The sequence below is a fragment of the Scyliorhinus torazame genome, chromosome 1 (assembly GCF_047496885.1).
Source record: "Scyliorhinus torazame isolate Kashiwa2021f chromosome 1, sScyTor2.1, whole genome shotgun sequence".
In the NCBI taxonomy this organism is placed as follows: domain Eukaryota; kingdom Metazoa; phylum Chordata; class Chondrichthyes; order Carcharhiniformes; family Scyliorhinidae; genus Scyliorhinus; species Scyliorhinus torazame.
The window spans coordinates 236,327,187-236,343,736 of NC_092707.1; the positions used below are offsets into that span (position 1 = coordinate 236,327,187).

Sequence of the window (16,550 nt, forward strand, 5' to 3'; positions counted from 1 at the left end):
GGAGAGATTCCGAGAGGTCGGACAGCCCGTCTGCAGCTTTGGGTGGTGCTGCTGACCGCCAGCCGAACAGGATTCTACGGCAGGCCATCAGGGAGGCAAAGTCAAGGGCGTCCGCCCTCCTCCCCAGGGATAGATCTGGCTGGTCTGAAACCCCAAAGACCGCCACTTTCGGGCATGGCTCCACCCTCATCCCCACCACTTTGGACATTGCCTCAAAGAAGGCTGTCCAGTACCCCCGCAAGTCTGGGGCAAGACCAGAACATGTGGGCATGGTTGGCCGGGCCTCTTTGGCACCGTCCACATCTATCCTTCACATCCGGGAAGAACCTACTCATATGGGTTCTTGTTAAGTGTTTTTTGGGTGGGATGGGAGTGCTGCCATGGCGAGGGCCCGGAGGGAGGTCCCCATGCAGGAGGCCTCTTCTGCACGCACCCACTCAGCTTCTGGCTTCTTGATCCATCCCCTTATTCGCTCGGCCGTCGCCGTCCAGTGGTAGAATTGTAGGTTTGGGAGGACTAGCCCCCCTGGAGGTGTAGATCGGAATGGATCTAAGTAGGAAGAGGTACCTGGGCAGCACATTCATTTTGATCGGCTAGACTCTCCCTGAGGTAGAGTGGGAGTGTGTTCCATCTTTGCAGGTCTTTTTTACTTCCTCTGTCAGACTGGTGATGTTCCATTTGTGGATCCCTTTCCAGTAATGGGCTATATGGATCCCCAGGTAGCGGAAATTGTGTCGGTCTTGTTTAAACGGCAGCCCCTTTTTGTGCTGCCCTCCCTACTTGTGGGTGTACCGGGAAGATCTCACTTTTGCTCACATTGAGTTTGTAGCCCGAGAAGGCGCCAAACTCTTTCAGGAGCGCGATGATTCCGTCCATGCTGCTTTGTGGGTCGAAATGTAGTGGAGCAGGTCATCTGCATAGAATGAGACTCTGTGCTCTGCCGCCCCTTCAGATCCCCCTCCAGCCTTTTGCTGCTCTGAGCGTGATTGCTAGTGGTTCGATCGCTAGAGCGAACAGCAGCAGGACAGTGGGCATCCTTGTCTGGTGCCCCTATGCAGCTGGATATATCGGGAGTTGGTGTTGTTGGTCCATACGCTCGCCATGGCAGCGTTGTATAGGGGTTTTACCCAGGAGGTGAACCCTGTTCCAAGCCTGAACTGCTCCAGTACCTCTGAGGTATTTCCATTCGACTGTTGAAGGCCATTTCTGCGTCTAGGGAGACTATCATCTCTGGTGTTCTCTCCCCGGAGGGGGTCATTATCACGTTTGGCAGGCGCCTGATGTTTGAGGTAAGCTGTCTACCTTTGACAAAGCCCGCCTGGTCCTCTGCGACCATCTCTGGCACCTTGGCCAAATGTTTTGTAGAAGTCCGCCAGGAACCCGTCTGGTCCTGCCACCTTCCCTGCCTGCATGGAGCTAATGCTGTCCATGAACTCTCCCCAGTGCTAGTAGTGATTCCAGGCCCCCTTTTCTGCCCTCCCCACAACTGGTATGTCCAGACATCAAGGAACCGTTTCATCCCGGACTCCCCCATTGGGGGCTCTGAGGTGTACAGCCCTTGGTAGAAGGCCTTGAAGGTTTTGTGATCTTTTCTGGTTCTGTGTCTAATGTGCCTACATGGCCGCCTACTGTGTGTTTGCTACGCGGGTAGTCCCCTGCACTCTGGGGTCTCCCTTCGCCGAGAGACTGTACAGGGTGGATGCTTGCAGCGATTCCTTGTTTTGAGTCCCTGGTTATGGCACTTTGTAGCCCTATTGCTATTTCTTTTCTAGGCATGTTTGTTCCTCCTTCCCTGTGTCCCGTCCGTCCCACCGGTCTCTCCATCCCCGTGTCTCCCTCTCTTCGCCGCCCCCCCCCGCTCCCATATACCCCTCCTTCGTCCCTCTTTCCCCTGTTCCTATCCCGTTTGCTCTCCCGCCTCTGTTGAGTGCTTCCCCCCTGTTGGGGGCGCGCTGCGGTCCTGCTTTGTTACATGTTCCGGCGCTAGCTTTCCTGCTAGTGCGGTGGCCCCCTCTCGGGAGTTCCTAGTTACTGTCTCGCTTCTCCCTTGCCCGGCCTCTGCGTTTTTCTGCCCGCTCTTCCCCCATCCTACCCTGTACCCCTCTCGCTTGCTCTCCCTTCTCCACTACTCTCGTTCCCTTGTGCTGGGGCTGGTCTCCCACCTGACGCGGTCCCTCGGGCAGTGGTTCGCTTTTTGTTCAGGGTGCGCTCGCCCTGGGGGTGTTGTTGCTCTTTGCCAGGGGCCCCTTATTTTTACCCTCGCTGTTTGTTTTCCAGCCCGTGTTCCTCGACAAACCTGTTTGCTTCGGTGAGGGATGTGAAGAAGTATTCTCTTTCTTGGTATGTGACCCAGAGTTTCGCTAGGTACAGCATACCAAAACGCACTTGGTTCTTGTGAAGAGCTGCTTTCGCTCTATTGATTTCGGCCCGTCTCCTGGATAGGTCTGCCCCAATGTCCTCGTAAATTCTAATGAAGTTTCCTTCCCATTTGCAGGTTCTGTTTTTCCTGCCGCAGCGCAGGATTGTTTCCCTGTCTTGGTACCAGTGCAGTTTAGCTATAACTGCTCTTGTGACAGCCTGCCTTGGGCTTCGGGCGCAACGACCGGTGTGCTCTGTCCATTTCTGGTGGGTTGGGAAAAGTTTACCTCCCCACTATGTTGCCCAGCATCTCGGCCACGTATGCCAGGGGGGTTTCTACCCTCGGTCCCCTCTGGTAGGCCCACTATCCTGACATTTGCCTTCTCGAGCGGTTTTCCTGATCGTCCACTCTGCCCTTCAGGCCCCCCCTGTGTTGTGCCCAGTCTCGCCACCTCCTTCTCCAGGGCCGTGATCCGGTCGCTCATGTCAGTCGCGGCTTTCTCCAGCCCCTTAATGGTCGCCTCTTGGGCTTCCAGTTTCTCCTCTGCTCTGCCCAGGGTGAGCTGCACCTCCGCCAGGGCCTTGGCCATTGCTGCCTGCACTGCGGCCTCTATGTCTGCTCTAGCCTCTGCCTTGTTTTCCTGCTGATGTTCTCTCAGTGCCTTGGCAAAGGCTGCCTTCCAGTTCCCCCCCTGGCCCAAGGGGAAAATGCTCCTGTCTGCCTAGTTCTTTTTGTTGCGGCGCACCTTCCGTTCCGCCGCTTCGTGTGCTGATTAGCTCGTCTGAACGGGCTCGCACATTGCCCCGTCTGCTTTTGGTGCCCCTTCTCCCTCTGCTTTGGCTCCCTTCTGGCATTTTTTTTCTCCCCCTCCCTTTTTTCTTTTCCTTTCTTTCCCCCTCCCCTTTTTCTTTTCCCCTCCCTTCTCTCGTTTACCACTTTTTAAAATAAAATTCTTTCAAGAGAATTTGTTTCTAAAGTGAAAAGATTTCTTTCTCTTTAAAAGTTTTCTTTTCAAAATTTTATTTATGGAAAAGGGGAAGTCTTTTTTTCTTTTCCCTCACTCACCCAGGGTCGAGAGAGAGCGAGAGAAGCTTCTGGCTGGGCTGGGAGTCCCTCTTTGTTCCTGCCTTGTGGTGGTTGCTGTGGGGGGGGGGGGGGGGGGGGGGGGGGGTCCAAAAAATATTTGTATTAAGGTACTTGCAAAATTTTTATAACATTAACATGGTAAAATAAACATTTCTCTACCCGACCCAATCTGTACACACCTCAACCATCTAACACCTATCTTCCCCCCCCTCCCCCCCCCCCCCCCCCCCCGGTCTTCAGAATGCTACTTCTGCTGACATTTTTCCCCGCGAAAGTCGACGAACGGCTGCCACCTCTGAGAGAACACCAACATTGACCCTCTTAAGCCAAACTTTATTTTCTCAAGACTGAGAAACCCAGCAACGTCACTAGCCCAGGTCTCTACACTCGGGGGTTTCGGGAACTTCCACATTAAAAGGATCCGTCTCCGGGCTTCTTGGGAGGCAAAGGCCAGGACACCGGCCTCTTTCACTCCCTGAGCTCACGGATCTTCTACTCCAAAGATCGCTACCTCTGGACTCTGCACCACCCATGTTTCTAGTACCGTGGGACATTGCCTTCGCAAACCCCTGCCAAAAACCCTTCAGCTTCGGGCATGCCCCGAACATGTGGACATGGTTTGCTGGGGTTCCCCCGCACCTCGCACATCTATCTTCTACCCCTAAAAACCTGTTCATCCTCGCCACTGTCATGTGTGGCCGGTGGATCACCTTAAATTGTATTAGGCTAAGCCTGGCACATGATGAGGAGGAATTGACCCTGCTTAGGGCGTCTGCCCATAGACCCGCCTCTAACTCTCCTAGCTTGCCCTCCCACTTTCCATTAAGCTCCTCCACCGGGGTTTCTTCCGCCTCCAACAGCTCCTGGTAGATATCCGACACATTCCCCACCCCCACCCAGGTACCGGAAACTACTCTATCCTGTATCCCCCCCGTGGCGGCAGCAGCGGAAAGGCTGGCAGCTGTTTTCTCAGGCAGTCTCGCACTTGCAAATATCTAAAACCATTCCCTGGCGGCAGTTTAAATTTGTCCTCCAGCGCCTTCAAGCTGGGAAAGCCCCCATCTATAAACAGATCCCCCATCCCCCAGCCTGCCGGTGCAAACCTGTGGTTGTTACAAATCGGGGTCCAGACCGACACACCCTCCACCTTCTTATACCTCCTCCATTGCCCTCAGTGCCGCCACTACCACCGGACTTGTGGAGTATCAGCCCGGCGAGAACGGCAGAGGTGCCGTTACCAATGCTCCCAGACTGGTGCCTTTACGTGACGCTGCTCTCATGCCGATCCCTCCCCATTACCCACTTCCTAATCGTGGCTATATTAGTCGCCCAGTAGTAGTTGCAGAAGTTCGGCGGCGCCAACCCCCCCCGCCGGACTACGCTCCAACAAAGCCCGAAATGATCTTGTTCACCCGCTTGAAAAAGGCCTAAGGGATGAAGATGGGGAGGCACTGAAAGACAAACAGAAATCTGGGGAGGACAGTCATTTTCATGGTCTGTACCCTCCCCGCCAGTGACAATGGGAGCATGACCCATCTCTTAAAGTCCCCTTCCATTTGCTCTACCAACCGGGATGGATTAAGCTTATGCAGTGCCTCCTATTTCCGAGCCATCTGGATTCCCAGATAGCGAAAGCTCTTCCCTACCATTCTAAGCGGCAGCTCTCCCAGTCTCTCCTCCTACCCTCTAGCCTGAATCACGAACATCTCGCTCTTCTCCATGTTCAATTTGTACCCCGGGTTCGTACGCACGCTCGCTACAGGCGCCTGGTAGAGCAACCGCACCCAGCCAATAAAGCCCTCCCCAAACCCAAATCTTCCCAGTGCCTCCCACAGGTACACCCACTCCACCCGATCAAAAGCCTTCTCCACATCCATCGCTGCCTCCGCCTCTCCTCTTTCTGGGGGCATCATAACATTTAAAAGCCTCCGAACATTGGCCTTGAGTTGCCTGCCCTTAACGAATCCTGTCTGGTTTTCCCCTATCACCTCCGGAACGCAGTCTTCTATCCTTGTGACCAATATCTTAGCCAACAACTTGGCATCCACATTCAAAAGCGAGATCGGCCTATATCACCCACACTGCTCAGGATCCTTCTCCCGTTTAAGAATAAGTGAAATCGAGGCCTGCGACATTGTCGGGGGGAGGATTCCCTTCTCTCTAGCCTCGTTAAATGTCCTCACAGCAGTGGGCTCAATATCTCTTAAGAACTTCTTATAAAATTCCACCGGGTAGCCCTCCAGCCCCTTGATAATTTCCTCAATTGGGGCTCCCAGCCCCTCCACCAGGTCCTCCTCCACCCTCGGAAACCTCAACTGATCCAGAAATTGCCTCATCCCCTCCACTCTAGCCGGGGGTTCCGACTCATATAATTTACTGTAGAATTCTTTAAAAACATCCCCCCGTCCCCCCCCGGGTCCAAGACCATGTTACCATCCCTATTCTTCACTCTACCAAACTTCCTGGCCGCCTCTCTCTTCCTAAGCTGTTGTTCCAGCATCCTACTCGCCTTTTCCTCATACTCCTAAACCGCCCCCTTTACCTTCCTCAACTGTTCTACTGCTTTCCCTGTGGTCACAACTCAAACTTTGCCTGTAACTTCCGCCGTTCCCTCAGGAGCCCCACGTCTGGGGCCTCTGCGTATCTCCTGTCCACCCGGAGTATCTCCTCCACTAATCTCTCCCTCTTTGCCCGTTCTCCCCTTTCCCTGTGGGACCGAATCAAAATTAGTTCCGCTCTAACAACTGCCTTCAGAGCTTCCAACCGTCTCCCATGACATTTGTTTCCAGGTAGTTCTGGATTGACTTATTCACCCGCCCGCAGACCGCTTCATTCGCTAGCAACCCCACATCCAGTCTCCATAATGGACGTTGCCCTCTCTCCTCACTAACTCGCAAATCCACCCAATGCGGGGCATGATCCGACAGTGCAATTGCCGAGTATTCCGTCCCCGCCACCTTCGGTACTAGCGCCCTGCTCAGAACAAAAATGTCAATGCGAGAGTAAACCTTATGGACGTGAGAAAAAAAAAGAAAACTCCTTCGCCCTCGGCCGTGTAAACCTCCATGGGTCTATATCCCCCATCTGTACCATAAAGCCCTTCAACTCCTTTGCCACAGCCGGCCTCCTCCCTGACCTGGATATTGACCGGTCCAATTCCGGATCAATGACCGTGTTAAAGTCTCCCCCCCCATAATCAGGTTATGTGACTCTAAGTCCGGGATCTTGCCTAGCACACGCCTCATAAATTCCACGTCGTCCCAATTCAAAGCATACATGTTCACGAGCACCACTCGTACACCCTCCAACCTTCCACTCACCACAATGTACCTACTCCCCTTATCTGACACGATTCTCCCAGCCTCAAATGCCACTCGCTTACTAATCAAAATTGCCACCCCCTGGTCTTTGAGTCCAGCCCCGAGTGGAACACCTGGCTAACCCATCCCTTCCTCAATCTCGTCTGATCTATGACCTTTAGATGTGTCTCTTGTAGCATTGCCACGTCTGCCTTCGGCTCCCTTAGATGTGTGAACACGCGAGCCCTCTTGACTGACCCATTCAGTCCTCTCTCGTTCCACGTAATCAGCCTGGACGGGGGGCTTCCACTCCCTCCCCGCCAACTAGCCATCACCCTTTTTAGGCCAGCCCCGAGCCCGCGGCCCCTGCTTCCCCGAGTACCCCCATGAGCAGCAGCCGTTCAAAGGTGAATTTGCGCGCTTGGCTACAAGTTCTCGGCGAGGAGCGGGTCGCAACTTTGTTCCCCCCCCCCCCCCAGGAGCTCCTCAACCCGCGGCCCTCACGCCCTCTTTTAAATGCATACACAATCATCCCCTCTCTCACACTCACTCACTGCCCCCATCTCTCTCTCACACACTCACTTACTCCCTCTATCACACACAGACCGCACTCTCTCACGAGTGCTTCTCTGAGGCCAGGCCTTCCCCTTTTTCTGCCCAGCAACAGTGAGATGGAATAAATCAAATGGGCCAATCAGAAACAAGCCTCTCGGCGCATTGGATAATGAGACTATTTACAGCCTCAATAAAGTTATTTATGGATAAACTTGTTGAGTGCAAAAGCTGCTCCCAGATTAGAGCAGCATTTCAAATGGTTTTTTTCCAGGAACTCCCTTTTTGCCAATGTGTCGGCATTCATGACCCACGTTGGCTAACCTGTGCGATACACACTACATTCGGTTACCTTGAATGCAAAAGGGAGGAGCCAGCTTGGTCCTCACAATCTCACTCCAATCAGGTTCACAGGAGGAGAGGCAATGCACATATCAGGTGCAGACTTCACAGCCAGCTCCTTTGTGCTGTCTTCATCTTTGTGAGAAAGGAAAATCCAAACCTCGTACATGTAGGTCGTCGTGAAGGCCAATAGCAACAAACAAAATTCATTTGCTCAACACTGTATACTGGGAGATGCTACTCCAGAATGCCTCGTGGACTTTTAACATGTTTTTAATGTGCTATCACAGGTCAGGTACAAGCTTAATCATTTCTTTTTGAGTTAGCTGTAAGTTAATAACTGATTATGGGGTCTCAACCTCAAAAGGAATTTTTCACCCACCACTTCTCTTTCAAGTCTGAAACTCTTCTCATTCGCCAGTACTTCCCTGCATATAACACAAATGAGCTTTACATCCTTATTTGCATTGCACAATTGACAAAACCGTACCTCAAGAAATCATCGTTATACTGCTTTCCCGAGATACGTTTCTTCTTTGTAGGCTGTTAACCAGAGGTAACACTGGCACTGCTCTGTCCTACCGTGGACTCAACTGTGCAGCTGTCTCCAGCAGATTCAGTTGTGAGATCCTGTCCAGTAGGTACACTGCCTATTTGTATCTTTGGTCTTCTCTTGAAAGAAAACATTTCATTTTCACAGTCCCCTTACGTTGTGTAGAATCCGCACACAGTGATCACAGAAACTAAGGGTAGGATGCAAAAGTGAAGGTTTATTATCACTTAGATTAAACTATTCCACTCCCTGAAGGGTTCTCCCGCCCCTACCTTCACCCAGGTCGAGGTTTTTATACTGCACAGATTCCCCCCTTTAAAGTGGATGCCCCGCCCTGTTACCAGGGAAGTTCGTGCTCAGTAGGGGCCACGGGGAACTGGATGGTCCACACCACGTGACCTCTGTGGGGGTTATACCACCTTGTTTGCCAGCAGCTCGAAAATGGAAAAAGCTCTCCTCTGTGATTTGGCGCCAAAGCAAGAACATACAGGGTGCATGACGTCAAGTGTAAGTGCAGGGTGCGTGACCTCACTGCTGTCTGTTCTAGTCAGAAGATTGTGCACAGCCTCATTTCCTCCTTATTTAAAAGGCAGGAGCTGCCGCCATTCTCAATAAAAATGCCGGTAGCGGTTGTTGGGTGCTTCTCCCACAATCGGGACCACTGTGGGAATGCCGCAACCAATTGCTCAGTGGCCCCCTGACACCTGCTCCACAACCCGCACTTTAAAAAAAACTCTGGTTTGGAGAATACTTTTTCTAGTAAATGGAATACAATTTTCTTATCCTTAAAAATAGGAATTATGTTTTGAAAAGCAAGCAATTTAAGAAAACAGCTGGTTACCATAATCTTTGTAATGAGAGTGCTTTCTATGAATTGGTATGAGGGGCTGAGGTGCTTAGGCTGAAGTGGTGGGGGAATGGAGGCAGTATTTGTCCAGGAACCAATCACAGAAAAGATGAATCTAACCACCAGAACTTAGCACTTTATGTCGGACCTTCCCTAGCCCCTTGGAGCAATGACCTTCATCAGGAATTTACATGTGCATCAAACCTATTATGTCACCAAGATTCAAATTCTCTCCATAGTGGTGATAAATAACAGTATTTCCTCCCTTGCTGTCACGCTTCAGTTCGCAAAATCCTTGGACCATCCAGCAGTGCTACCAGAAAGCAGTACTGCCTTGTGCACCTAACTCTAGAAGAACCGTCTAGATTTAGGACTTAGCAAATAGTATTGTATACTCCGCTTTAAAAGTTGAAGGATAACATTTGATTATGTAAAGGAATATGTACATGGAAAATACTACCCATTTATAATTTCGCAAAGAATATAGTTGGGGGAATTTCATCTCCAAAATACTAGCAAAAAATCTCAGTGAACTGTTTAATATAAATGGAACTTGACATGAAATGAAATGAAAATCGCTTATTGTCACGAGTAGGCTTCAGTTAAGTTACTGTGAAAAGCCCCTAGTTGCCACATTCCGGCACCTGTTCGGGGGTTACTGAATTGGTATTAATGTTGCAACCTACATTGCTTTTATACCATTATTATGGAGCATTTCTACAAGACATCAGCATAGGTATCTCTTCCCCCACATTCAAAATATTTATGCTTCACTCGCAGATAAATTTAGAAATTGAGTGATGGTAGAAAAATATGATATTCTACACAGTAACTGATGAATGCCCAGCTAACTTTTTTGGTGATAATGGTTGTGGGAGGGTATTGGCTAGGAAACTGAAGTTTATTTTTTATAGTGCTGCACATTTAAATTCAGTAAGTCACTAAAAACATATTTGGACATTGAATGTGAAATATAATATCTTTGACAGTTGTGAATCAACAGTGTATGAACATCTCGCATCAATCTAAAACTGGTCCATAGGTGAGTTTACTACCAGCTGACACTTGTGAAAAATACAGTACCATTTTTGCTTAGACTGAAGTTTGAGAGGGAAAAAAATCACTTCTTTTCATCTTCAAATGCATATTCCTTTTCTAGAGAGAACCTGAGTTTATTTACAAATTGCTGGTTCTACATTTTTCTTCAGCAACTTTTGTTATTTTTTATAACTTTGAGTTTTTGTTTGATTTCCCAGGATCTGGAGTTCCATGGTGTGATGAGATTTTATTTTCAAGACAAAGTAGCGGGGAACTTTGCAACAAAATGCATCAGAGTGTCCAGCACTGCTACAACACAAGATGTCATAGAGACTCTTGCAGAGAAGTTCAGACCAGACATGCGTATGCTATCCTCTCCTAGATACTCACTTTATGAAGTGCATGTTAGTGGTGGTGAGTTTCTCAATAAGGAATTTGTGTGTGTGTGTTTGGGAGGGGGAGAGGGAGAGGGGGAGGATGAGGGGGAGGGGGAGGGGGAGAGAAGAGATGATGTACTGGTAATGTCATTGGACTAGTATCCAGAAGCCCAAGTTAGTGCTTTGGTGGTAAGGTTTCAAATCTCACCACAGCAGATAGTGGAATTTAATTCTGTCAATAAAATCTGGATTTACAAACTTGTCTTGGTAAGGGTGACCATGATGCTATCATCAATTGTTGTAAAAGCCTACCTAGTTCACTAATACCCTTTAGGGAAGGAAGTTATGCTGTTTATGTCTGGTTTATATGTGACTCCAGACTCCCACAGCTGGTCTTGTTAGGGATACCCACATAATGTGAAAGAATATATTAAAGTTATTTGATTAGTCCTAAGATAGATAGAACCCTGTGTTTTTTAATATTATGCAAAGGAGCTTTCAAATACACCCAACAGATACCAGTGACAATTCTGTTTTTTAACTGCATGAGATTCATGAGTAACAATTTTCACAATTGCTTTTGACATTTTTTGCCCAGTGCACTTCCTGCTTATACAATATTAAGTTGTTGTACAATATTAAGTGTTTCCCAGGGCTTTAAACACTGGAACACTGCAACAACAAAACCAATGGGGAGATTTCAATTGTAGATGAAGTCTTGAGATTTTCAACCTCTACCTGGTGTGTTTTGCAAACTTTTTTTTCCCCGGGCCTACTTTTGCCAACTGGCCGACCTTTGGGACCCAAGCCACGTTCGCTTACCTTTAGTGCATTAGCTCCTAATGAGTTACTGGGTGCTAACTTTAAAAAAACGAAAACACAAAATTGGGTTTCCCTCCAGAAATTTTTTAACTCATGAATTGGAGTCTGCATAAACATTTTATTCTTTCTGTGAAGAGACTACCTTTCCCCAACCACCAGTAAACTTTTGAAAACCATAAATCTTCAGCTCCCAATTCATAGTCAAAAGGATTAGGAACATATGTTTTTTTAATAGAATTTACAGTGCAGAAGGAGGCCATTCGGTCCATCACGTCTGCACCGGCTCTTGGAAAGAGCACCCTACTTAAGCGCACACCACCCTATCCCCGTAACCCAGTAATCCCACCCCACCTAACCTAAGGGCAATTTAGCATGGCCAACCCATCTAACCTGCACATCGTTGGACTGTGGGAGGAAACCGGAGCACCCGGAAGAAACCCGTGCAGACATGGGGAGAATGTGCAGACTCCACACCGACAGTGACCCAAGCCGGGAATCGAACCTGGGACCGTGGAGTTGTGAAGCAACTGTGCTATGTGCTACTGTGCCGGATTTATAGAAACAGTACATTGACAAGGCAATGCATTTCTTGCACAAATGCCCAGCTGGACACTGACTAACCAACTGGAAAGGGCAAAGCAGCAGCTTACACTGAAAAATGAGACATCACATAATAAAGCTCTTTAAAAAAAAAAAAAAAAAATTATAAAATACATGCAAATTCTATGAATACTCAGGATGCAGGATATTCAGAGTCTGGTCCCTTACCGCTGAAATGATTGCAACAGTGTTGCATGCAGTTCCAATACCTTATGTTATAGGTTGCTGGATCAGAAAAACATCCAACCACACACAAGTCATACAAAACAGCCTTTTGAGTAAAATGCATCAGTGCTCGTACCATTATTCTTTCTGTGCTCTGAACAGAGCTGGTGCAAGTTTGCATGGCTGTGTTCGATCTCTTTATATCTTGGCTTTGGAATAACAGATGACCACCGAAGAATATCTGCCAGCTGGAAATGAGCCTGGAGGGGAGGTTAATTTGCCTTCCCATCACCTGGATTTATTCCACCCAACCACCAAGTCTGATCCAAGCAGGATGGATTATCTCAATGGGGCATTGGCCTTCCCGATGTAATGAATGATTTTAATCCAAACACTAGCAATTTTGTAATGGATGATTTTAACCCAAACACTAGCAATTTTAATGTGACCACTGGCAATGGTAGCAACTCTCCCACCTCCTTTCCGAACAGCAACAGTCACACCTTCAAATACATTACTGCCGTGTTTCCCTGTACCATTTCTGTAATCGGGATGATTGGCAACGCAACTTTGCTGAGGATTACCATGAAGTCCATCTGCTTCCCTCTGGCCTGCATTCCCTATCTTCAGCTCTCATGTACAGTCAATTGCTGCATCAGCCTCACTCATGATCTATTCTCCAATTTCTTCCCTAAACTTCAAATTACATTCTTTGTTCTTTGTCTGCCCTCCTTTGTTCTGGTCCTTGCCATTCACATTTTTTGTGACACTGCGCTCCGTGACCCACCTGACACCTGCCCACGACCCACCCATGGATTGCAACCCCCATTTTGATAAAACCTGATCTAGTGGGTGAAGGATATCCCCTGAAAGAATGTGTGAAGTCTTACAAGCCAGTAATCTTTCTCGGTGCTAGCTTAATGGGCCTCAGAGTAACAGCCAGAGGAGAAACTCATTCAGTGCTTATGTTATTGTAGATCATGTGAAGTTTTTAAAAAAAATATGTTTTATTGAGATTTTTTTCCCAATCAACAATTTTTCCCCTCTTACAAAGCAAACGCAACAATAACAATACAGAAATTTTTAACAATACACAAGTAACAAAACCCCTTTATCTTTGACCTAAACTAAACTAACCCCCCCTTCCCCCTGGGTTGCTGCTGCTGGTCATCTGTCTTCCCTCTAACGTTCCCCTAGGTAGTCGAGAAATGGCTGCCACCGCCTGGTGAACCCTTGAGCCGATCCTCTCAGGGCAAACTTTATCTGCTCCAGTTTAATGAACCCCGCCATATCATTTACCCAGGCCTCCAGTCCGGGGGGTTTCGCCTCCTTCCACATGAGTAGGATCCTGCGCCGGGCTACTAGGGACGCAAAGGCCACAACGTCGGCCTCTTTCGCCTCCTGCACTCCCGGCTCTTCCGCAACTCCAAATAGAGCTAACCCCCAGCCTGGTTTGACCCGGGCCTTCACCACCCGCGAAATCACTCCCGTCACTCCCTTCCAATACCCTTCCAGTGCCGGGCACGCCCAAAACATATGTGCGTGGTTTGCCGGGCTCCCGCCACACCTCCCACATTTGTCCTCCACTCCAAAGAACCTGCTCAATCTTGCTCCTGTTATGTGTGCTCTATGTAGCACCTTAAATTGAATCAGGCTAAGCCTGGCGCATGAGGAAGAGGAATTTACCCTGCTTAGGGCATCAGCCCACATACCCTCCTCTATCTCCTCCCCTAGTTGTTCTTCCCACTTTCCTTTTAGTTCGCCCACCGACTCCTCCCCCTCTTCCCTCATCTCTCGGTAAATCTCTGACACCTTGCCCTCTCCGACCCACACCCCTGAAAGCATCCTGCCCTGTATCCCCTGTGTCGGGAGCAACGGAAATTCCCTCACCTGTTGTCTAGTAAACGCCCTCACCTGCATATATCTCAAGAAATTTCCCCGGGGCAACTTATACTTTTCCTCCAATGCTCCCAAGCTCGCAAAAGTCCCATCTATAAATAAATCTCCCACCCTCCTAATTCCCAACTGGTACCAGCTCTGAAATCCTCCATCCATTCTTCCTGGGGCGAACCTATGGTTGTTCCTGATTGGGGACCCCACCAAGGCTCCCCGCACCCCTCTCTGTCGCCTCCACTGTCCCCAGATATTCAATGTTGCCGCCACCACCGGGTTCGTGGTGTACTTTTTCGGTGAGAACGGTAGCGGCGCCGTCACCAGCGCCTCTAAACTCGTCCCTTTACAGGACTTTCTCTCCAGTCTTTTCCACGCCGCTCCCTCACCCTCCATCATCCATTTACGTATCATTGCCACATTGGCGGCCCAATAATAATCGCCCAAGTTCGGTAGTGCCAATCCTCCTCTGTCCCTACTACCCTGAAGGAACCCCCTCCTTACTCTCGGAACTTTCCCTGCCCATACGAAGCTCGTGATGCTCCTGTCTATTTTATTAAAAAAGGTCTTGGTGATTAGTATAGGGAGACATTGAAATACAAATAAGAACCACGGGAGGACCATCATCTTAATTGCTTGCACCCTGCCCGCCAGCGATAGAGGCTGCATGTCCTACCTCTTGAAGTCCTCCTCCATTTGTTCTACCAACCGTGTCAGATTAAGTCTGTGCAAGGTTCCCCAGCTCCTAGCGATCCGAATCCCCAGGTATCGGAAGTTTCTTTCCACTTTCCTTCGAGGCAAGCCTTCTATCTCTCTACTCTGGTCCCCTGGATGTATCACAAATAATTCACTCTTCCCCATGTTTAGCCTATACCCCGAGAAATCCCCGAACCCCCTCAAAATTTGCATAACCTCTATCACCCCCCCCCCCCCGGGCTGGGTCCGACACGTATAACAATAGGTCATCCGCGTATAATGAGACTCTGTGTTCTTCTCCCCCTCTAATCACCCCTCTCCATTTCCTGGAGTCTCTCAACGCCATGGCCAGAGGTTCAATTGCCAAACCGAACAACAATGGAGACAGCGGGCATCCCTGTCTTGTTCCCCTATATAGTCGGAAATACTCCGATCTATGTCGACCTGTAACTACGCTTGCCGTTGGAGCCCCATAAAGAAGTCTAACCCAGCTAATAAACCCGTTCCCAAACCCAAACCTCCTTAACACTTCCCATAAATACTCCCACTCCACCCTATCAAATGCCTTCTCTGCGTCCATTGCCGCCACTATCTCTGCCTCCCCCTTCACTGGGGGCATCATTATCACCCCTAATAGTCGTCGCACGTTAACATTCAGTTGTCTCCCTTTTGCGAACCCTGTCTGGTCTTCGTGCACCACCCCCGGGACACAGTCCTCTATCCTCGATGCCAGTACCTTTGCCAACAATTTGGCGTCCACGTTCAATAATGAAATGGGTCTATAGGACCCGCACTGCAACGGATCTTTATCCCTCTTCAAAATTAACGATATCGTCGGGGGTAGAGTTCCCCCCTTTCCTGGCCTCATTGAACGTCCTCACCATCAACGGGGCCAACAAGTCCACATATTTTCTGTAATACTCCACCGGGAACCCGTCTGGTCCTGGGGCCTTCCCTGCTTGCATGCTTCCCAGTCCCTTAATAACCACGTCCACCCCAATCGGTGCCCCCAGGCCTACCACCCCCCGCTCCTCCACTTTCGGGAACCTCAATTGGTCCAGGAACTGCTGCATCCCCTCCTCTCCCTCTGGGGGTTGAGACCTATACAGTTCCTCATAGAAGGTCTTGAACACCTCATTTATCTTTCCTGCCCTTCGCACCGTGTCTCCCCTTTCGTCTCTAATTCCTCCTATCTCCTTCGCTGCTGCCCTCTTTCGCAATTGATGAGCCAACAGGCGACTAGCCTTTTCCCCATATTCATACCTCCTCCCCTGTGCCTTCCTCCACAGTACCTCCACCTTTCTGGTGGTCAGAAGGTCAAATTCCGTCTGGAGTCGTCTCCTCTCCCTGTACAATTCCTCCTCCGGGGTCTCTGCAAATTCCCTATCCACCCTTAAAATCTCCCCCAGTAATCTTTCCCTTTCCTTGGCCTCTGTTTTCCTTTTGTGGGCCCCAATGGAGATCAGCTCTCCTCTGACCACCGCTTTTAGTGCTTCCCATACCACTCCCACAGGGACCTCGCCGTCGCCATTGACCTCCAGGTATCTCTCAATACACCCCCGCACTCTTGCACACACTCCCTCATCCGCCATCAGTCCCACATCTAATCGCCAGAGTGTTCTCTGCTCCCTTTCCTCTCCTAATTCCAGGTCCACCCAATGTGGGGCATGATCCGAAACCGCTATGGCTGAGTACTCAGCTTCTTCCACCCTAGAGATCAACGACCTTCCCAAAACAAAAAAATCTATCCGGGAGTACACTTTATGGACATGGGAGAAGAAGGAAAACTCCCTAGACCTAGGTCTAAGAAATCGCCATGGATCCACTCCCCCCATTTGGTCCATAAACCCCTTAAGTACCTTGGCCGCTGCCGGCCTTCTTCCGGTCCTTGAGCTGGATCTATCTAGCCCCGGGTCCAGCACAG

General features: G+C 49.5%; 1 protein-coding gene across 12 annotated transcripts in view; it reads left to right on the plus strand.

The window, feature by feature from the left end:
* afdna (afadin, adherens junction formation factor a) overlaps positions 1-16,550 on the plus strand; it is a 323,280-nt gene that overhangs the window by 45,440 nt on the left and 261,290 nt on the right. For 7 of the 12 annotated variants that reach the window (XM_072503518.1, XM_072503546.1, XM_072503555.1 and 4 more), the window contains exons 2-3: positions 2,278-2,340; positions 10,295-10,490. In XM_072503518.1, the coding sequence (XP_072359619.1) occupies positions 2,278-2,340; positions 10,295-10,490 (259 nt within the window). The remainder of the gene's footprint in view (positions 1-2,277; positions 2,341-10,294; positions 10,491-16,550) is intronic. The other 5 variants (XM_072503537.1, XM_072503540.1, XM_072503564.1 and 2 more) reach the window with 1 other exon arrangement.